The 23,292-nt window shown below is 42.4% G+C and overlaps 1 protein-coding gene across 1 annotated transcript in view; it reads left to right on the top strand.

Moving 5' to 3' along the window:
• The first annotated feature begins 54 nt into the window (after positions 1 to 54).
• Positions 55 to 23,292, top strand: part of LOC109462987 (gamma-aminobutyric acid type B receptor subunit 1-like) — a 26,973-nt gene continuing 3,735 nt past the window's right edge. The window contains exons 1-16 of the mRNA XM_019759639.1: positions 55 to 195; positions 6,346 to 6,480; positions 8,676 to 8,846; positions 10,421 to 10,531; positions 13,957 to 14,022; positions 14,377 to 14,571; positions 14,825 to 15,073; positions 15,384 to 15,447; positions 15,743 to 15,826; positions 18,253 to 18,403; positions 18,685 to 18,817; positions 19,051 to 19,158; positions 19,633 to 19,755; positions 20,943 to 21,042; positions 21,844 to 22,082; positions 22,573 to 22,728. Coding sequence (XP_019615198.1) covers positions 118 to 195; positions 6,346 to 6,480; positions 8,676 to 8,846; positions 10,421 to 10,531; positions 13,957 to 14,022; positions 14,377 to 14,571; positions 14,825 to 15,073; positions 15,384 to 15,447; positions 15,743 to 15,826; positions 18,253 to 18,403; positions 18,685 to 18,817; positions 19,051 to 19,158; positions 19,633 to 19,755; positions 20,943 to 21,042; positions 21,844 to 22,082; positions 22,573 to 22,728 — 2,163 coding nt within the window. The 5' untranslated portion in view covers positions 55 to 117. The remainder of the gene's footprint in view (positions 196 to 6,345; positions 6,481 to 8,675; positions 8,847 to 10,420; positions 10,532 to 13,956; positions 14,023 to 14,376; positions 14,572 to 14,824; positions 15,074 to 15,383; positions 15,448 to 15,742; positions 15,827 to 18,252; positions 18,404 to 18,684; positions 18,818 to 19,050; positions 19,159 to 19,632; positions 19,756 to 20,942; positions 21,043 to 21,843; positions 22,083 to 22,572; positions 22,729 to 23,292) is intronic.

Genomic DNA, 23,292 nt, shown 5'->3' with positions numbered 1-23,292 from the left:
TCCACCGGGGCACGGTCCGAGAAGAAGGACCTGTCCTTCGGGATGATCGAGCAGGCGAACTCGCCGGCCACTGCCCTGACGGACCCGGCCTACCAGGGACTGCTCCCCGCTTGTGAAATGGCGATAGAGCAAATCAACAATCGCTCGGACATCTTGCCAGGCTACAATCTCAAGATCCCAAACGTGCAGTTCAGGGTAAGTACTCATGGTCATTAGATCGTCACTGTTAACGATAATACTGTGTTACCTTGGCTTGCATTTTTGAGCATGGCGTACACAAAAGTGTGCACAAGAAGATGACAGCTACGGGCACAACACACAGTCGTTTACCGTGTACCTTTAGGATTTATCTGAAACCAGCTTTATCATGAAAGTTTCGTGTACAGTAGATAGATGTATCTAGATGCTGACACCCCCTGATACGACTGACAGAAGTTATCTTCTCCACCTTGTCCTAACCGGCAGGGGTGTATATTGATTGATAAAGGGTGACGTTTCATCGGGTGTCTACATCTGGGGCCTTTTGATCTCGCGATCGTCCTGATCATCCAGATCTACAAATTAGTAGATTCACAGAAAGCAGTTTTTTATGTATCGATTGTTGTGTAAATAGCCTTTTTATTGATTGTTTTATTGATGTTGTTTAACGACGGTAGATAACTACAGGACTGTATTTTCAAAACACAAAGTACCAGTGGAGTATACATAGGAATACATCGAAGTTTCTACAAAAAGTGTTAATTCAATATAATAAGACATTTCAGCACAAGATTTTCTACTGAAACACTGTGTATTGGGACTATACAACAGCTGCTGGCCTGAAGTTGAAAAGCGTGCAGATTTTAGTGAAATCCAGTCTGGATTCCTCTTTATACCTACGTGTGTGCGGTAGGCTCATAACCTTCCCGAAAGGTAAACAAACGACTCTCTCAACAGGGACTGACAAATGTCCCATTTTCTCCGAGATGTCTTGTATTGACCTGTAAATAGAAGGGCTCCAATCTTCCATCCATCTCTATTCATAGCACACTGTCTTCTAAGCTGCAATAATGCAGTCGGTATCACAGAAATTATTAGCCTATCAAACTCATATGGGCCATTGAAGCAGATGATTTGACAACCACGAAACCATCGTAAGGTCTGACGTCTGGTTGAAAAACTAATTTTCTCTTCACAATGCCCATTTGATTTTACCACGGGTACGTCTCTCTCAATCTACATGGCCGTACGTTGTGATTTTCTGCATTAGGTGTCTATGAAATACGATATGGGATTCAATTATAGCGCTAATGTGTGCCTATTGCACATTTACATGGTATCTTGGTATCTCATACACACGTTCGGCACAAGGCAAGTCTGTGGACACAATTGTTTCGAATACAGGGAAGACGCGTTTTGACATTTTGCACCGACGGACCAGATGGGACAATCATGGCTTGTTTTTCAAAATTGCGGAAGCAGCCGAGAAGCTGGGAGTCTGGATAAAGTATACAAAGAAAGCCTACGTCATCCGAAATGATTGAGTTGCCGCAGATGTTGACTTGCACGACCACCCCGGGTCCTCACTCAGGGGGTTCTCAAGGTCGCTAGCGGCTGGCCCATTGCCACTGTGAATACACAGGAGATAAACTAGCATACAACATCTGTTTCTATTCAACTTAATTATACTGAATAAATCATCTCCCTCACGTAACTCTGAACTCAACACCTCTTTCATCATGTTTTGGAAGTCTACGAGTGATTGAATAACTAATTGCCACCTCCAACATGGCGCCCAGCGGAGGGATGTATTTGAAATTGTGCATACCTTACAATCATCGTGATTTAACTGTTCCTTTACCTCATCTATACCGACGTAGTGAAGACAAACTACCCACAGCACAGCATGGTACACTACTGGGAACCGCTCTGTTTTCATTCTTAGTATTAAAGTGACTACAGGCACAGCTGGAAAACAGCCCAGAGATCGCACAGCAATAATCCCATGATGCTATAACTTATGTGCAGATCTTAACTGTTGCAGGAAATATGCCAAATAGATTCATTATGTAATATATTGTAAATGTAGATAAGACAGACTAAAATCCAGAAGGCTTGGTAGCAATATTAGCACCGATGTCTATCTATGTTATGAACTAGCGCTGCTTTGTTCTGACGTAAGTATATATATGGAAGGCAACTTTCCGTATAATCTATTAGGTGTGTTTTGAAGGACATGTTCATAGGATGAGCTGTTCGTGATTTTACCACCGGTGAAACTGCAGCTAACTTTACTCAGGTTCACATGAAGTTAAAGTTGACGCATTTGGAAACGGAAAGCCCGCAAGTTGTGTCATATCAGACGACATGATGTGCCACACGCTGAAATGATCCCGTTAGTCTCAATGTATACAACATGCAGAAGCACATTACAGGCACACTACAATTTTACATGAGTAGTTCCCGTAATGTGTAACATGAAACCTTCTCCAGGTACATTAATGACATTTGGTTCAGCGGGATGTCGACTATACGGTATGCCCCAGTCTCCAGCGGCGTGGTGAGATCTCTGTGGAAATCACTTTACAACATCAGTGTGTCAGTCGTGATGGAACCAGAGTTCACCTAACGTACGGGCGTATCGGGAAGCTTAAATTATTGATCTTAATGTAACGCATTAAAGTCAACACAGACAGAGGTTTGCTCTCCCGGATGAGATTGCCACGTAATTTTCTAGCGGTCCATCGGGATACCAATAACGACACGTATCACGCATGCCCGGTACAGAGTCACGTACACTGCAGGCACACGCCTGTCAGAGCCAGTCCAAAGAAGTTTGATTAAGACGCCCTGCTTGGGTGACAGTAAAACGTGAGTTACCGTGACAGACGCAGCAGCAGCATGTAGTCTGACGCAGCAGCAGCATGTAGTCTATCAGGCCTAGGAAAAAACGTCGTGTTTCCTGTTTCCCGATCGACCCTAGCTAGAAAAACCTGCCGACCCTAGCCTCTTTTCAGTGTGTGGACCCCTGCAAGGGACATACATTTTCTCGAGCTGATCAACCTTTTCTAGGTCCATGATTTGACACCTGAGTGATAAAACGTTATACAATTGGTTTTCTAACATTGACATTGAAAATAAAAGTGTCCTCGTGATTTACTTCGTTAAACTGTATTGCATAAGTTGGACCCCTATGTGGATATCACTGAAGTCTAAAAAAAGAAAAGAAAAAAAGCCTATCTACCGACCCTAATTTTTTCAGGACTGAAACAGGAAACACAACATTTTTTCCCCAGGCCTGGAACATGTCGAATGCAGAGAGGTTTACCGACCAACACAGCATTTTCCGCCATGTTATGAATGATTCATTTGGTAGTAAAGAAGGGATATAACGGAATGAACGTGGTTGACTTTTAGTGTGCAAGTCTGTCAAGTTAAACGTCAGCTGGCGTAAATAATTGAATAGATGTGACTTGTTACTAACGTAAAGGTAAATAAAAGCCCAAGAGAAATTGGTCTGGGGGAATTTCGCTAAGGAATGAAACGTAAATAGGCCAGGGCAGACTATAACACGATACTTCAGTCAGATCTCAAATCTTGTAGACGATTTGAACTGTATTTCAGGACAAAAATACTCATAAACGGCAATAAGGTTTCTCATTCATTCATTCATTCATTCTTTATTTCAGGTAAAAAAACCCATATAACATGTACAATACATCATTAAAATAATACAAAAACACTACAGACATACAAGTAAAACAGGAAGAAACCTAAAAGCATAACAAATGGTAGGTCTTCCGTTTCTGATCAAATATCATTTCAAATCCGTGTAAGATGCAAAATTGATACAGGGTGTGGACATTTTTAAATCTAACACATATTAGGCACTTTCAGGGATGAATATTTATAACATTCATTTTATGGTAGGACTTTATGGGTGAGCATTGCGTACGTACCGCCACGCAGACCGTTATAATGTAAACCCTTGAAGGCTTATAAAGGGAGCTGTTTCGCATGGAAATCGTTTTAGCCTTGTGCATTGGGACTGGGATTTTACCTCGTCTCGAAGGCGGGTATTCATTGTGGGAAACTTATTTTCCGCACTTTAATGGAATTTCCGTGGACGAAAATCTCTAGATATTGGAAGTGTGGGCTGACTAAATTGGACTTTTATGGCTTTTCAGCTGCCTGTAGACATGAAACTATCACGGTTCGCACTGAGTCGGTTTCCTGTCATATCTTTTTAATAGACTTTTTTCCGCCCAGAACAGAAAGGTACCCAATGGGAATTTTGATGAGTGGAACACACAAAGCATGAGTGCATATATCCAACTTGTTTTAAGATGTGGAACGGCGAATGACCCGTAAACGACCCACCAAATTCACACGGTCCATCGGGCGGCCATATCATCGCAGGTAGAGGAAAGTATCTTATTAGGTACACACAGCTAATGGCGATGTGCCTCCATTCTGGTTTCCTTCTCCATCTTCTCTCGATATCACCATTAGCTCATTATCTACGCCTTAATGCGCTTTGGCGATTTAATATAGATTGTGTGTACTGTACAGAGCTGATGTCCCACCAGGGAGGAAGGGGAAATAAGTAAGTATGAAAGTACAGACTCACAAGGGGAGGAGGGCAGAACTACAGCTGACTTATTTGCCAGAAAATCATCCCAAAACCACTCCGCTGTAAAAATGAACTACCTGATCAGGATAAGACGGCGGTGTATCCGATGAACGCCCGAGGATCGATTTGCTGCGCGGAAATGGGTCAGAAAGACGCACGGCCCGGTATCACCAACGTTAGATTTCTATTAAAGTTTAATGTTTAGCTATGTACCTCACCGACAGCCAGTTCATCAGAAGGAACACAATCACCCGTACATTGATTGCCCGGGCTGGATCGAAAAGCAAGGGAAATGTGTTGTAGGAAAGTCCTTCTAGTATTGCAGACATAGCTTGGACAAATACAGATTTTCAAATGCATCCAACAAATTCTTCATTGCTAGCTCTGAAGTTGACTGTAGCCTTTGATCACAGGAATGAAATGTTGCGATTTCAAGGAAAACGAATTACTGAGTCTCCATCGACGTTCCCATTAAAACAGGAGGGGGAATTAAAGGAATATATCTTGACCAACCCTCAACCACCGGCCCAGTTTCGGACCTGCTGGCTCTGACGTGTGACACGTGGACTATCTACTAAAAGTTTCTGCTATGTAACAAAAGTCTTAAGACGTCTACCTTATAGTTTCTACTTACAGCTTGAAACTGTTATGGCTATTATATCTAAAATATCTGAATGTAGATAAAGTTAAATCTGTTAAGCGGTCTCTTAATTAAGAGCTAAACAGCAAGACCGTCAAAATAACATGGGGTTTGCTGGACTTAACACATATTTCATGCTGCCTTGGCATATTTCAATACCATACAACGAATAGTATCATGGGCTTCTACCAAACTCATAAATACAAATTATTTCCCGACCTGCGTTGATCCCTATTTCCCAAGAGTACCGCTCTATTGCATCAAACTTTAACGTACCCTGCCAAGTTACACACCAGCAAGTCGTAATTGCATTCTCCTCAACCTCCCCTGACCTCTGTGTAAAGTACTGTGTTCGTAAAATTAAGATTGATGGGTTTGTTTTATAAGGAGATCTGATGTTTCATCACCTGATCTTCCCTAATCATTCATCATTGATAACATCTTTATCCTTTTGCGGTATGTGTTAGTAAACGTTAACAGCAGTTGAAATATGCAAGTGCCCCAGCAAAACTTCAACTAAGCAAGCTTTGCACTCAGGTGGAGGGATATCATTTCACAGGAAAGATATTTGGAGACCTTTTAGCCCATAATACGGTTTATATGATCTTTTTTGAGACATGATGTCGATACTGGACCTCTGTGACCTTTATCGTATATTAGTATATTATCATATTTGGAAAGTCTCTTTAAGTCTGGTGGAAGCACCTTGAGGTGATAGAAATTTATTGAATTTGAGGTGAGTTCTTCCGCAACGTCATCGTTAACAAGATCATAAGGACCTCTACTTCGTGTCTCAATGTACATGCAGCATCGTAGTATACATGTAGTATGGCAGAAAATGGGTAGACAACTTATGATGGGAACTGTCCAACTGCCAAATAGCCATATCCGTGCATTGGTTAGATTACTACTGTAGTTAATTATACATTACAAATGGTGGTATTGCCCATTCACGTGACAATGTAGTGTAATAGCAAAATTGCAAAGCAAGATATTGCAAATCACTGATTTGTTTGCAAATAGTATAATGATAATAATCTTGGAACTTCTGCAACCTGCGATGACGTCCCGTTAACGCGATGTCCTGTTGCAGGGTGGCCGTGCCATTGCCGTGTACCACTTCATCCTCACCATGTTCCATGAGCCCACGATGATCATGGTCCTGGGACCCGGCGGAACGGTGGTGGATCTCATCGCACAGACTGCACCAATCTACAATCTCATCCAGGTCAGAACACTTCACCTACACACGGCAACAACACGTTATCTACATCTTTCAAGCACATAACCTTATCAGATCATTACATCTAATTGCACGAGAACAAGGAGTGAATGGATGCCATTTGTTTTCTGAGACTCCATATCTCGTAGTTTCTTTTCTTCTTCTTCATTCCGCCATCCCAACGGATCGAAACCTCTGAAAGGAAATGCTTAAATACAATGGCATTGCCTTGCGCATGTGAGTCACACACATATTGGTTTCCTGTCAACTGTGTTATACGTGAAGCGACGGTACATCGACAGCGCTTATCCACGATGGATGGTTCTATTAGCTGCAGTTACGTACTATACTCGTGGACTCCTGAGAGGATATCCTTCATGAAGCTTTGGTTGGCGCACCTGTGTACCTGACAATATTAATTGTCAAAGTCAATCAATCCTACGTGTGGAGTTTTGTTAACTTCGGTAAGTCAATGGACGGTGATCGCTGAGCGACCATTGAGTGACCAAAACTGGACGTCCGTTGATATGATAATTGGTATGTGATTCCCGATGTTAACGTATGTTTACAAAACGTAAAAAAAATCAGGTCTTTTTTGGCATGAAATCGGTTTAGCTATAGCGATCTATACATTTTGCACTTTTGATCGCTCAGCGGTTGCAGCGTGCGGTGGAGTCAGTGGAAGGACAGGGATCGTTGTTGGGACTCTGACTGAAGCTGCAAAAGTATGTCAGTTTTGATACACTTGATACTTCCTGGATTTGCAGACACGGTAACGTGTGCCCTGTTGGCCAGGCTACGTTTAGCCTCCACCCAATGTCATGGCATGACTATAGATTGCAGAATACCAGACGGTAGCTGAAGCCGACACGTGAATGGTGCTGTGAGATAACGGTGGTACGAGTAGCGTTTAGGATTCAAAACATGACTCCGTGACAGCAAATCGTGCCCTAGAGCCGGTGAGTCGTTTGTGGCAGCTGTTTCTGTTTCTGTGTACAAATTCAAGTATGCTTAAAATGATGCTGTACTTTCTATTACTTGTGAGTTTGCAAAGAAATGCGTCTTTGTTGAACTTGATACGATTGCTATTCAGATACTAACTAAAGTCAGTTTTGCCTCATAAAACGATACAGACATATTCATGTACGTATACACATCTCATGTTCAAAATGATTCACATGATCATAACGTTTTTGTTTATGCTTGAGCATTTTGCATCACAAGGTTATTGAAAATGTTGGCTGCGGAAAATTGCCGCCTGCAAATTATCTCACTTGCGTCAAATCAGCTTGCATCTTAAGTACACTGCCAGTCGTAAAGCATTACCTAAGGATCGAAGCACCTTTCAAATTCGAAGCTAGAACAATCTTACCATCTCTACAGTTAAGTAAGCTGATGACCTTGCTTGTGCACTACTGCTTTAGATGCACAGGGGAGCAGAATAGTAAGCTTGCGGAAACAAATCTATTAAAACTAACTAAAACTAAAAAGTATATTCAGTAGCATTTATGCCGAATGTTTAGAAATGGCCAATCAATGGGTAAAGTGGTCCACTACTCATAAGGTTGTTCAGACCATAACTGTAATCCTACATACGTTGCTGAAGGATGGGATCACAGCAGAGCAACACTTATTTCCTTTTAGCCGAGTACGCGTAGATTGAAATGCTAGAGGAAGTCATTTACTACTCTGTGCTTTGGAACAAAGGATTGGCCTCTCTACCCCCGCACAAGACGTATGGAGTATCAAGGCCACAAAATCAATCAAAACAAGAAAGTGAAAAATCCTATTGAGATTGTTTCCAAGACATTTGACCCTACGAGTGACGATTGACTGACGCCGATTTAAAAATGTCCCAAACACAGAATGAGGAGACCTTCAGGGACGAATCATACTAAGCTGTGTGGAGACCATAATAAACAGTCCCAACTACTGGCACATTACACAAAGAGTTGACAAACGTCACGTTCTTCAGACCAAAATAACATCGCCTCTGGGGAGTTAACCATTGGGTAGCGACTCTACAGTGCAGTTGATTTGTTATTGCTGCGCAATCCTGCCTTTCGTGCCTGTGTTGCCGGCTTGCCCACTCCTCCCCTGAGGCGTTAGACCGTACAACAGGGCACAACACGCACGATATTGGGGTCAGCGCGGAGCCAATATTCAATCCAATTTAAAGCCCATTTTTATTGTTTTTCCAGATCACGTACTCGACGTACTCGCCGACCCTGTCAGACAGGAAGACTTACCCATTCCTGTTCAAAACCATACAGACGGACAACGTCCACAACCCGGCCAGGGTCGCGCTGCTGCAGCACTTCGGCTGGGACAAGGTCGCCACCATCCAGGACACTGACGATCGATATACGACGGTATGCTTCATTTTACATCGCAGCTCATGCAAAGACGTATATACACCATTATTTTAGTCGATCAATAAAAGTAAGAGAATCAATGCCCTATTTGCATAATGACTCTGAAAACAGCTGTGATAATAAAGGAAAGATCCATACGCATGTGGTAATGAACATCGTGTGGAATATGTTTACATAGTTACTGACGGGATGGCTGTTAGAGTAGGTATGAGATCGTGGAACTTTAGTCTTTCGTCCAACTAGATCTGGTATTAGATCGAATGGGTTCAAATTTAATCTTTCTCTGAACAAAGGAAAGTAGATATCCATTGCCAAGAAGCAGAATCATCACCCAATCTCCCATCTAAAGGGAGTTGATAGCAAATTTTACTCGACAGGAACTTTAATCAGCCCGCAGTAGCCGGAAGACCCTGCCTTTGATTGGGATAAGTCTGAGGATCACCTTTAACTCTTTCACGTTAACTACGTCTGACCAACTAAAGGGCGCAGAGCGGCCTGGCAGATGAGCTCAACAGTGAAGAATATAAACGAGGGATTCATCCGTACCCGCGTCACCGGTGTGACAGCCCAGGACTACACACAATTGCATCCGATTAGAAGTATTGACCGTGTTCCTCAAGTCGTTTTGTTGACTATAATACCTCCCGTCGTCTACAGATCCATCACATCTCCGTACAAGTCGCCCCTTAATTGCATCATCATTCACCTTCCAACAAAATCGACTGCAAAGCGGTTAAGGATGCCAACCTATATATAGAGGGAAATGTATTGTTTTTGCTGGTGTGTCTAGATCTTCTTCCTTTTCTTCTGTAATTTTGATCAAAACCCTTTCAATTTTGGCCAAATGACTTTTGAGGGTAGAGTGGACAAGTGCCACCAGACTTCTCCATTCTTCATTTTTCTGTAGGCCTTTATTTAATTTTGTCATAAGAATTATTTTCAGAAATAAACATTTTTGCTCCAGTGTTTGCGTTATTGTGAGGGTGACGCTATAAATGGATTGTTATTATATTTGATATAGAGTATTGAAAATTTAAATGATGTTATTTGGTACCGAATACAAAAAAAAGTATATGCATGCGACCGGGTCATGATTTTTGGCTGGTTGGTAGCTTTTCAGGAAGAGCCCCCTAGCACTATCTTTGGAACTGCAGCTGTGTTCCCATGTGTTGCTTTGAAACAGAATAATTGAAGCCAGTAAAATTGTCATTATCATGAGATGTGATATCACCCTGGCATTTTGTTCATTGTGTTTTCTGCATATACATTCTCTATACCTGACACAGGGATCTGTAAATGATGATAATTGATGGTGGTAATGCTGTCTGACTTTTCGTTGGCATTTGCTAATTGGCTGCCCGTTTGAGTTGTATGTACTTTTGATCCCTTTCATGTGCAGGTGTCTCTTTATGTCATACGCAATTTCCGATACTGTGATAGCTTCAAAATTTCATTGCTTCTTACCGGCCGTTTATGTCTCGTCTATGCCTCTACAAATCGATATTTACAGCCATCTAAGTCTTAACTTTACGACCAGGAGTGCCATTCAATGTTGCCCCCTTGCTCCACAGATTGCGTCGGATCTGAACAAGCTGCTGGGAGAGGCGAATATCACCGTCCAAGCTTCGGGAGGATTCGGCAAAGATGTGACCACCCAACTCAGTCAGCTGGAGAACCTCATGGTATCTGTCATGTAACTTTTGTGATCCCTGTCACGTATCATCATTTGATAGATTGTGACTTTCGAGAATGTATGTTCGTCGGTTGTCAAGGACGTATCTATACCAATTTGCATGGCTGAAAAAGAGCTACGTAGATCTTTGATGTTTTATAATGATGATTGACTACAATAGCATATATTCAGAGACGACGTTTTCACAGTTAAAGTTTTGCTATTCGATAACACATAAGTCAACCTGCTTTATATCATACCAGTAAAACAGTTGGTGCAAGGTAATGAGCTCTATGAGCAACATAGAACGATAACAGTTTTTTTTATAATCTTAGTTCAAGTTCAAGTTCAATAGGCTGCAAATTCCCTAGTCGGGACATCACGCAGACGGGATCATATTAGGCATCATATTAGGCATAGACATCGACATTTAACTTTCTAAAATAGAGAATCATAAAAGGCAGAGTATGTAACTCATGTCCTGTATGATATGGTGAAATTGTGAAACAAATCAAAACTTTAAGTGAATAAGGAACGGATAATGTTACAAACTAAAGTTAGGCAGTTTGGGGTCAAGACAGTATTCCTGTATTTCATGGGATATGGATTTTCTTTGAAAATCACAAAAAATACAATTTCTTTGCTTGGGGGTGGCTCATTCTAATATGATTCATGGCCCAACCCGAGTCACAGACGTAACCCGAGGGCCGGCATATCATTCCGCTGGATCACTGGTTTTCACGATAGTCTAATTAGTGAGTCTATGCAGTGGGATTACTCCAAAATTGATTGTATAATTTGGAGTATATCAGATAGACGTTACTTACTGCCCACTAATACCAAAAAGTAATTTCCTGTATCTCGTGAAACTTCGTTGACCGACTGTTGGAGTGGGGTGGGTGGGGCAGTGGTTTCTCAGCGTAATTTGCGCGTACATTCAATTTGGTAGGTAGTGTCTCATAGAACATAAAGTTAAATCTTTAACACACTGAATTTGAAGTTAGATAGATACATGCGTAATTAGATGTTCTAGGCAAAGGAGAATGTAGCTGCATTGTATCCAATGAGGTCCTTAAAACAGCTAATTCTAAGGCATTATTTACTTACTCTTATATCATACTTACTTACTCTTACATCATACGTGCAATCTAATTTGGCTTTCCTTTCATACTTGGGCTCCCTAACTATTATCTTAATATTAAGACGACTGATGATTAATTCTGTACTTAAAATGTACATACGTCCATACATGTCGGAAAACAGCCATCAACCGCCGGAAATTAAATGTCTGGATTCATTCTAGATACGTGTCTGTACGTATGCAGAATAATCTGACTGTCGGATCAATTAGCCTAAGTTATTGCATCTGCACTTACGTAAAGCTACTTTAGCGAACAGTCTTAAGGTACCGCCGTACATTTAAGGAAGCTCACAGACAAGCGTCTAGACAAGAAATAAAACATGAGCAAGCCATACAATATACGCCGTCGGGTTAGATTCTTGACATTCCCTTGCGTAAAGCATTATCAACCACCGTGACATTTAACTTAGATGTCATGCTGTTGTCTAGTTAATAACATACCCTAGGGAAGGACATGGCTGTTAGTTTGTAATTTTAATAAACATGTACGAAGGTTTATTGGAAGATTAGCTTGTATCTGAAAAATGTTGTTGCCCCTATAGGGTGAAGGCCTTCTTCTGTAGCGGATGGTAAGAATGAAATTATGGATTTGAGTTAGGGCAGGAAATGACTAGTCTCGCGGGTGTTTTAGCAGTCTCCTGCTGTGAGGACTCTGAGTCGGATGCGTCTATTTGAGATATATAGATACTGGATGACGTGTGTGATGATATCTAGTAGGGTAGAAAAAGTTGAAAACTGTATAGCATCATCGGATTTCAAGGATAAGTTTGACTAAGCCGATCAGTTGTGAAGATCTCTCCGACGCCCCATTCAGTCTAGATATACATGTACGTCCCTGCTGACGTCTTTGGCGCCACACCAGCCTTCATACCAGCCAAGCAAAGCAGCAGGAGGACAATAAAAATTCAGTCCAATAAACGTTAGAACAAAAATAACGCTCTCATTGTACCGTATTCGTTATAGGAACCATAACTAATTGCCAACTATTCTCTCGCATGAAACATCTATCAAAACACATCGAACCAGTAACACTAGAGACGGGAAGACAGATCCGGCGGCTGCCCGGGGATGTTAGTTGGTAATGGAATCCTGCAGACCCATGCACATGTGCGTCGGCGAGGATTACGTCTGTAAAAGGGTTATCGATCACTGTTATCGCTAAAAACGAGGAGCCGTTTTAGATAGAATGAGGTTCGCAACCATTTCTGTATGGCCGAGATTCCTCCATCGCCGGAACCGAAGAGACATAGTACTATGTACCATTTCAGCAGAGACACAGAGTGACGGGGATTCCATTCGTTTAGATTGAAGTTTTCAACGCATTCCGACGCGAAGTCAATTTAATATTAGATAGATATCTGTAAAAGTGAGCATGGGCTATTCACAGTGACAGTGGGTAAGACACATATGATCTTGATCAGCAACCCAACAGATCAGCCTCAAGAGATGTCAACTATATTTCATCAAACCAAAACTGTCTGTTTGATAGAAAGTTTTGAAACGTTCGTGACTGAGAATGTAGATAAAGAAAAAAGTATACAAACAAGTTGTTAAGTATCATTCGTGAAGTATGCCTCGTCATACTATTTACAAATGTGCCTAACACCTGCCACAGAAAGAACATAAGAGTTAGCCACTTCAACATCGCCAGTGACGTTGGTACTGACGCCTTTTGTTTGGGCACCAGGATAGTTTTACGTCATCGGCAGACATTCTTTTAAATCACGATAAAAGAATGTCTATCAAAAGTTTAGTGATATTGATCAAATCCAGGCAATTTTCTCCCAGCTCGTGTAAGGATTTTCTGTGGATCAACTGAAACAGAATTGCGCCTTGCCATGCTATGTTTTGAAGTGTGAGGGATTTTTCGGCTTTTGAGGGATAATGAGTTGGGAATTTATATTGGTTATAATTTTTTGCTTCATAGCGCCGTGAATATTGCTTAAATAAACAAGAGTGCCAAAACGGATCTTATACACATGCTTAAAGAGTATTTCTCATACAGTTGTTCTGTCTATATACCATTGGCCAATGGTACGGCTACACCCCAAGTCTCCTAGTCTTTGTGAAAAACAGATACAAACACATGTTACATCGTGTATTTCCCTACCCCCACATATCAGCACCGTATCAGAGCAATTAACGTTTAAAGCCAGAAACTTCCATTATGAAGGACCTTTCTGAGGGTCATGTCCGCCTAATGCGACTTGGTGTCTCTATGATAGGGTTATTTTATTGTCATGTTTTCGCTGGAAATTTGAACGATTTTTCCTTGTCCTGTTTGTACTATGCAGGCCGTGGACGCCAGAATCGTGATCGCCCTGATGAATCCACAGCAGTGCCGAAAGCTGCTATGCTGGGTAAGTCTCACTGTACAGGTACTTCTACTAGTTCTAGTCCCTCATTGGGGACCTCCAACAGTCGTAGCAAAACTGGTGGCTGACAGATATTTTGACATTTCTATATGAAAATTATTGAAAAAACAAATTGAAAATTAAGCAAGAGCAACATGCTTCATGAGATTCCTTTGATTCCTTTGACCCTAACACCATGACCAATGGCAATGGATTGTCAGGTCAAACAGGTAAAATTACATACAAGCTGTACAAGCATACTGCCGAACAAACTACCGAGTGAAGTGAAATGGGAAATTCTGTTTGGCCGATATCTTTTGGCTACAAGAGTCTTCGTCATCCATCTAATTGAACCTCCAGGTTTACAATAACGGGATGTATGGATCTCGCTACCTGTGGATCTTCAACGGTGCTCTGATGGGGAACTGGTGGAAGCCCAGAAAGTCTGACACGCTGGACTGCACGGCGGAGGAGATAGACCAAGCCATAGAATACAGCATCTTCACAGAACCGTCATTTTTCGCGGATGAAGGCGAACGAGGCATAGCTGGATATGTAAGTAAGATTATAATGAATTGTGGTGAAGGCGAATTTGGCATATTTCTATACCAACAATTCGACGGTGCATCGTCAAAGATGTAACGTCATTGGCACAAGATACGCGGCCAACACTCACACTTAACATTGAAATACGTCAAAATTGTTCATACCACTTCAGAAAAGAATACTGTAATGCTCATGATCAGGATGCAAGCTGTGATTATACTGATGACTCCAATGATTTTCATGTTGTCCTTTCCACTACCAGTCGTCGCCAAACCACTATTGGAAAGCTCACGTGGACTACGCCAGATTGAAGTACAATGCCACGGAGGCCGAATCCACCGTCTACGTTCCGCTGGCGTTTGACGCAGTGTACGCCGCGGCGCTGGCCCTGAACGCGTCGGCGGCGGAGCTTCCCCCCGGCATAGGGCTGGAGAACTGGACCTACGCGGACCACCGGATGAACAGTGTGTTCTTCCGCAACATGGAAAAGACAAACTTCTTCGGGGTTTCGGTGCGTACCGGATTTATATATAAATCATTTGCAGCGTTTTCATTTTTTTCAAGGAATGTAAATTGGACGAGGAGTACTGTTCGTCATCGTGCGGTAATTATCAAACTTCTTAAAAAACAAGACCTGCTGTTTTTATGATTCCTGAGGTTTTATGGCATAAAAGATCACTAAATGTAAATGCAAATGAGTGTTGCCTATAAATTCATTTCTGTGCTTGAGTTCCTGTGGGCATTTCCTGACATTTTAATGACTTTAAAGACTTTTAAGACTTTAAAAAAGTCTTTTAAACCCAAAATGTCCACAACTGCAGGGGCCGGTCCGCTTTGACAAAACTGGTGACCGCCTGGGTCGTATCATCATCAAACAGATACAAGGTACGTCGGCGTGCGGGTTTAAGATACTCTTTACAAACACTTAAGAGGTCGAGTACAAGTTAAAGAGGTCAAATCGTTGTAGGGCACGGAGCATGGGGCATTCATGCAGTTGGGAGAGGTTTGGTGAATATTATTTCATTTTGATAATAGGGAATTCAACTGCACAGACTGAGCGAAGATATGTCATGCGGGTACATTATCGATTGTAATGTGGAAGAGTAATATGTAAAGAGTAATGTAATATTTATAATGCTGTATTTCTGTAATTTTGTTGAACATAACATATGTTCTGTAGATGGCAAAGCTGTGGAAGTTGGAAAATTCCACGCGTACGAGAGGAAGATAAAATGGAGCCAAGCAACACCTCTAAGGTGGAAAGGTGAATAAAACAAACCTTTTCTGCATCTGTACTTCCGGGTATTGTTTTGGGTGGCTGAGTAGTGGGTTTGTGTGCCTGTTTGTCCGGACAAAGTATTTTAGTATTTGGGTCGGAGAAGATTGACAGGCAGAATGGCAGGTCAAAAGGTCAGGCACAGGAAATGGGGGTGAACTTACAGGGACACGAAAGGCAAAAAAAAAAAACTTCCCGGGAGTCCAAAACCTCGCATTTCTTGTTTTGAACGTCTTTAACGTCTTTTTAAGATTTCTTTTTTTTACCGATTCAATCAACCAGGTTCCTCATGTTTGATGATAGGAAACACAGAAAACCAATGCACCTGTACTTTGTGAAATTAAGGCATTTTTACGAGCGCTACATGGCATGAATATGTGCCCTCGCTGATGGTCAGAACTGTCGTCGCCTGATTGTTAGTCAATCAGTAGACTTATCATTCCGACGTGTTTAGTAGATTGACAGACGCGTCCTAAGCTTTGATCACTCAGTACCTTAATGTGAAAATAAGCCATGGATACTGACAACCGTTGCCGGTAAACGCTGATGACCATAAAGCCGATATCTATTCCATCACCAGTGACAGTGTGGTAATTGCTGGCGCGAAATTAGCGTTATCTATGGAAATCACCGGTTTCTCTGTCAGGGACGCATGAACCGTGTCACGTGGCAGTTCCGAGGCCCGGGGATTAGGGAAGTCGGCGCATTAACCTTCCGGTCACCGTCTGAAGACGGAGTAATTTGCCTATCTGTCATTACACCCACAGGGGATCAGCTCTGCCGGCACTTTTTCTAGAGAGAGGTGACGGTTACACTTTTGACTACGCCTTAGGGAAGGCTCTATGACGCAAGGAACCTTGCAAGTAATGTTGTGTGAGTCACTGGTAAAAATATCAGCGCGTGGCCGATGTATAAACAAAATCAATATTCCGGTGATTTTATTGCGCTGTGATTTACAATGGCATAAACAAGTATGATCCAGATAAACGTCGGTTAGTTGTTTTACAGCTTCGGTTAATGGGCTGATAATGATGAAGAAATGAGTGGCTGCAGTTACGTAGTTACGTAGTTACTGCCATATGGCGGAGACAGCTTCACTATCAAAATGGTTACGACCTCGCCTGAGCCCAGTCGTAGCCTCAAGGCATATCCAACCTTATGGGCGAATATACCGGAGTCTTTTAATATTCAACTTTTCCTATTATTTAGGTCGTCGTTATATTCAGATTAAACAATTGCGAACACAGGAAAGCAGGAAAATATAGACGCAATGCACCTGTATCTTGTAAAATAGACGTGTGTGGCATTTTTACGAGCTCTCTACACGTCATGAATTTCAAAGTCTCTCATTTGAGACTTGTGACTCGTGTACCCCTCTTAAACCATTGATGTGTGTGCCGTAAAATCAAGAATGGCCACTGGCATACTTATGGATGATAAACAGGTGAGCTTTGACACTAGAAATATCATTTCCTTCCCAAACGGCTCCTAAATTTATGAAGTTACGCAGTGACGCGTTTCCCTGTCAGGCTATGCGGCGCCGGGAACATATGGCAGGAGAGATGAGAGATTGCCAACCCGAGGGGAGTTTGCCTGAGTGGGGGCTTATGTTTCATGTAGTTAGGCGATGCTGTAAAGAAACGCATGACCTTATACACGAGGGTGTCTCTATTTCTAAGTTGGAGTTCCTCGTTCGAGGCATTTATCAATAAGAGTAGCAGACTAACCCCTGACTCTAGTCGGTGTTTGTACGACAATCGAGGCTTTGAGCGGTGATACAGTATTAAGTTGTCAGGAGACCGCCCACGCACATATGCATTAGTGCAGTATCAGGCAACTGCCAAGTGCCTCGTCTTTTGGGTGTAACGGGTGACTATCACTCAAATGTCTCTTGTGTTTGCATTGGAAATCAAAAGCAATACGACGCTCTTTCGCGTGTGCGGATGTATATAATGATGATTGCTGGCCCCGTGCTTAACATACTGGCGACCCCAATGCATATGAGATGGTAGTCCAGTTTAGGTTTGGTCTACAGCACATCAAATTTGACTGACTTTGGTTTGTCATTGCCATTGGCATTGTAGGCTGCCAAAATACCTCACCACCTGTATCTGTAATCATGTTTACCTCCATGAAACGGCTTTGTGTTTAAAGTGTCCGTTTGTTATGTTCACATGCTAGACACGTCGGGGAAAGTAGACTAAAGGTCAAAAAAGGTTCCAGAGTAGCCCATTGAAGGTTATCTTATTTTCTGTCTTTCCTGCTAAATTCATCTGTTGCCTTGTGGGAGCCAGAAGAAAAATGCGTCAACAGAATTATAGAGAAATACACAATAATTCCATCAAAAAAAAAATTTACAGAAAAATGAGGTCACAGTATTGATGCTAATGTTATGTTTGTACCACCTGTTTCAGGTGGGCAACCACCAGTAGACGAGGTCCGGAAAATCACGCGGGAGATCCGCATCTCTGACGGCCTGTTCTACACCATGGTCAGCCTGGCAGGCCTCGGGGTCATATTCTGTTTCTTATTCCTGGCCTTCAATTTCAAGTTCAGGGAAAAAAGGTTCGATATTTTTTTGTGATCTTCTGCGTATTTTGGTATCCGTATACCTCCACTGTTAAAAGAGTACATGTTGTCAATCAGTTTAAGAAGATTGTGTTTTAACAAGTCTTACTAATAGATGCATTTTTGTCACATAGCTGAACAGACAAGGGAGCTCTTGTAATCGTTTGCAGAATGGTCAGATGTGTTAGCTAAGCTTCCATGGCTATAGATTGTATAAATTGTTGATTGTTGAAGATCATGAGAGTACTTTGATCTGTGTGTTCTTCCGTGTTCTACAGAGTAATCAAGATGTCCTCGCCTCGACTGAACAATGCCCTCATCCTGGGCTGTATATTTGCCTATCTCGCCATCATCCTGTTTGGACTCACAGAGAACGTGGCCGAGTCCAACCAGGCGTTCTACATGTGCAAGGTACGTAGGAATACATCAGCATATCTGGTTCCGCCAAACCTGGTCTTGAGATTAGGGCTCAGCGCAACTAGTTTACTGGACAAGATTGAATTCCCCTTTGCCTAAATGCCCTATTGCATAAAGCAAACTCATACAGCCACCTTAAGAAGAAAAAACCCAGTAGTTTTAGGTATCATTGTTGCAATTTGATCGTTGGATATGGATGACACGATGTTGTGTCTACGTCCATCCAGGCTCGGGTGTGGATCATGGTCGTGGGGTTTACTCTGGCGTTTGGCAGCATGTTCAGCAAAACATGGCGAGTCTACGCTCTCTTCCGACACACCAAAGTGGAGAAAAAGGTATACATCCACCCACAAACACTACCAAACATCGTACATCTACCAAACAGCATAGGACTAGGAAATATTACAGCTCAAAGAATTTCAGACTGCAAAAACGTCGCGAACGTACTGTAAATATAGTTCAGGTCTCACCGTCTCACAAACCAACAGTGGTCTTGTCTAATATGATTGCATAGAAAAATCTACCTCCATGCACGGAGGGTTTGTTTGTTGGTTTGTCCGCTTGTATGTTTGTGTGTCTGTAGTTATTTCCACATGCTGGACACGTCGGAGACACTCACAGGAAGTTAGGTCAAAGCTCCCAGGAAAGGTCTCTCTCATTTCCTGTTTTTAATTTCCTACTATATGCATGGCTGGTGCCGTACGTATGTGAGCTGGTGAAAAATGCATAGAATCAGACTGAATAAATTAATGAATAAAGGAGTTTCACAAAACTCCTGGACTAAGGTTGATCTCCTCCATCCCACACAGGTGATCAAGGATTTCCACCTGTTCGCGATGGTTGGGAGTTTCCTGCTGATGGACGTGCTGTTCCTGATGCTGTGGGAGGTTCTGGACCCCATCACCGTACGGCGAGAGAGCTTCCCACCAGAGGTAAGTCTGTCTTCCGACGGGAAACATCGCCCGCAGACATACGGCGTCGGCAGTCAGATCTCCGTCCGGTTGTTTTAGTGTCAGAGATTGTTGATATGACAGAAGGCAGATCTAGAAGCACGTATTCTATTACAAAGCAAAGACTGCGCAGTCTGACCTTATAGCAGAAGGGTGCCAAAGGACGAGGAACGGTGGAGATTACGTTGAAAGATTACTTTTGCTGGAGGGTGTGTAATTTATCATCTGGATTTTCGCAAACTAGATAGATCAAATTGATGTATATATCTAGATGGCTGTCCGAGTGTGTGGGTGGGCTTCAGAGGAAAAGAAACTCTATTCATTTTCTGTAAAGACCCCTAACCGTCCTCCCATGAACTCTTGAAAAGAATCTCAGGCCGAAGAATATATTTTCTCAAGGTTAAGTAAAGGTTGAAAAAAACACTGCTCGGCAAAATAGTGCAGCGATTGAAAGCAATACGCTGTGGCGTAGATGTGTAAATTTATGCCTTTTAACTCCTCTATAATAGAGAAGAGACATTTGGGCAGCTGCTTCCTCTTTGCTGCAATCAGTGACGCCGCAATAGTAGCGATTTTGTACCTACATGTAGCCATACACACATATTACTTATCCGTACATGTGGATCTGTAGCCAGGCGCATCACCTGTTATATAAAGAGTTAAAAGCACGGATGGAACCCGGATTGATCGTCTGAGGGAAGGAGGTTGACTCTGCCCATGGCGGCGGCATCTATCACTTCTATCTAATTCACGTCGCGGCGTACAGGGAGCTCGAGAATGAAACGCTCTGATTGGTGAAGTCAATGAACTGGCTTCAGGGCAGGTTCATCAGCACCCAAGGGGTGTTCTTAAAGCGGTCTTTTGGGAAGATTGGAAATCTTCAGTAGCTTATGGCAAAATGAAATACGGTCTTTAAAAATATACCTCTCAGCACTTGATTGAGTTCACCAGAATCGCCACAGGTTTTGTGCACATACGACCATCTAGGGATATATCAGATAAATGTATAAGCAATGAACAATCATATGGGTTTATATATATCTTAACTCAACAGTCGTGCTCAGCGTGGTAGTCCTCCCCCATGTGCAGCGTGGTAGTCCTCCCCCATGTGCAGCTCCCCGTCTATGTAAGAGCATTGATAAATCAACGACTTATGTTTGATCACACAGGAGGATCCGAACCGTAATGACGTTCTGTACCTCCCGGAGCTGAGGCGATGTACCTCCAACTACCTGATGTACTGGCTCGGAATCATCTACGCATCAAAAGGTGATTCAGTACCGACCTCTGCTGACTCATTTCTACTGTTGGAAAGTCGTTTTTGCACCCTCCATCCGTTGTCAATGACATACATATGATGCAGCTACGTGCTCTCTCTATATATCTATCAAAGGTTGAAGAAAATATTATCACAAACTTTCACATTGGCTTGTATATTCATAAGGTTACTGATTTTCTGTTACAACATTAACTAAAATGACATTTCGTGGTGAGCAGGGATTTTACCCTTGCCGTTTCTTGAAAGTCTTCTTTGACATGAATCTTTAATATAAGAACAGACAACAGTATTCAGGCGAGTACTCACAAAGAAGAAAGATGAAGCAATGTTAATGAGACGCCCTACAGTTTTGACATTTGATGCATCAACAAAGGCCTTTTCTTCAGGCTCTGCTGTGCGTGCGTAGTTTGATACGTGTCACCTGCTTTGAACATGTGAAGAAATTGTACAGCAACGTAAACATGCGACTGTTGCTACAAACAAGTGGCAGGGCGCCAATATGGAGAGATGATTAACATCACGACTGGCATTCCCAGCCTCACAGACTGAGGAAAGTCAGTGTTATTCTGTTCAAAACGAAAACATCGCAACTGAACACGGCAATAGGCTCGTGTTTCTAATATTTCATGCACACACACGTAATAATCAGACAATGGGGTGAACGTGAACGTCTCTGAATCTGACTGGAAGCCAGCAGAAATTAATGGTCACATGGGGGAATTCAGGAAGCCGCGGATTGCAATAACTTTCGGGAAATCTGAAATCCTCGATTTCTTGTTCCATGTTGTCAGGAATCCTGATTCTGTTCGGCATCTTCCTGGCCTGGGAGACGCGGAAGGTCCAGATCCCCGAGCTGAACGACTCCAAGCAGATCGGCCTGTGTGTGTACAACGTGATGATCATGTCAGCCGTGGGCGTTCCCATCATCAACCTGCTGGACTCGCAGCAGCTCGACATCAGCTTCGCCGTGCTGTCTGTCTGCATCATCGTCTGCACCTCCACCACTCTGGCGCTGGTCTTTGTTCCCAAGGTAAGTCTCTACCAGACTAACAGCGGGGGTTCAAAAAGCAGTACAATTTAGACAAATAGCCAAATAGGCCAGGGGAGTTCATTCACCCGCGCCGGAGGAGGACATTAACCTTTCCGTGGACTGACTTTCCTAGCCAATTACTCTAGATCTGGGCCTCTAGGCTGGTGGAGGCTAGACAATTCTATGAAATCAAAAGGGCCTATAGCAGATTTTATGTGATGCGCTGTAAGTGACGTATGTGTCAATACATGTCAGCATATATCAAATTATACAGGTTTTATACATTGGCATTGTTTGATCTCACTAGTCATATATCCACTTTGCAGTATAATACATATTTCATATAACATGTCCCAATATTCACATATCATTTTACAAATTTGAGCATGCTTGAATGTTCATTGACACGGTGGAATATTCACAGAGCCGCGGCAACACAACACAGATGCAGGATGACCATCATTTGGCTTGTATTTGTACTTCTCTGTAGATTTGGCAGGGCCTGAGACACGGTTTCGAGATCCAGAGATCGGGCAAGTTTCTGACGAGAAAGGGGAGCTCCGGCACCGTCACCAACGGCTGTGATGATCACATCAACTGCAAGAAGGAGATCATCCAGCTCAAAAACCAGATCAACGTCCTCAACGTAGGTTTTGGCTACCACTTTGGGTAGACCTGGTTAACACTTCTAGAATCTATCAACTTCACTTATATTGAATATTGTCACATTCAAGATGTACAGACACGTGTTGTGAATGCATTGAAACTGTGGAGGAGTTGTATAACGTACTTCCATCAGGTATTACACCACTTGCACATATACAACCCGCTTACTCCCACCCGGCGCGTGCTGTTGCACTTTAGACCTGGCCTCTTTATCAACCAACCAACCAACCAACCAACCAACCAACCAACCAATCAATCAATCAATCAATCAATCAATCAATCAATCAATCAATCAATCAATCAATCAATCAATCAATCAATCAATCAATCAATCAATCAATCAATCAAACAACCAATCAATCAATCAATCAATCAACCAATCAATCAATCAATCAATCAATCAATCAATCAATCAATCAATCAATCAATCAATCAACCAATCAATCAATCAATCGGTCAATCAATCAATCAATCAATCAATCAATCAATCAATCAAATTTTGGACAAACATAGACTACTCCACAACTCAGCCCCCCCCCCCCCC

Source organism: Branchiostoma belcheri, unplaced genomic scaffold (genome assembly GCF_001625305.1).
Source record: "Branchiostoma belcheri isolate BF01 breed outbred unplaced genomic scaffold, Haploidv18h27 scaffold120, whole genome shotgun sequence".
NCBI classification, from domain to species: domain Eukaryota; kingdom Metazoa; phylum Chordata; class Leptocardii; order Amphioxiformes; family Branchiostomatidae; genus Branchiostoma; species Branchiostoma belcheri.
Note: the sequence above shows the minus strand (reverse complement) of the source record. Positions and strands in the feature narration are given on the sequence as shown.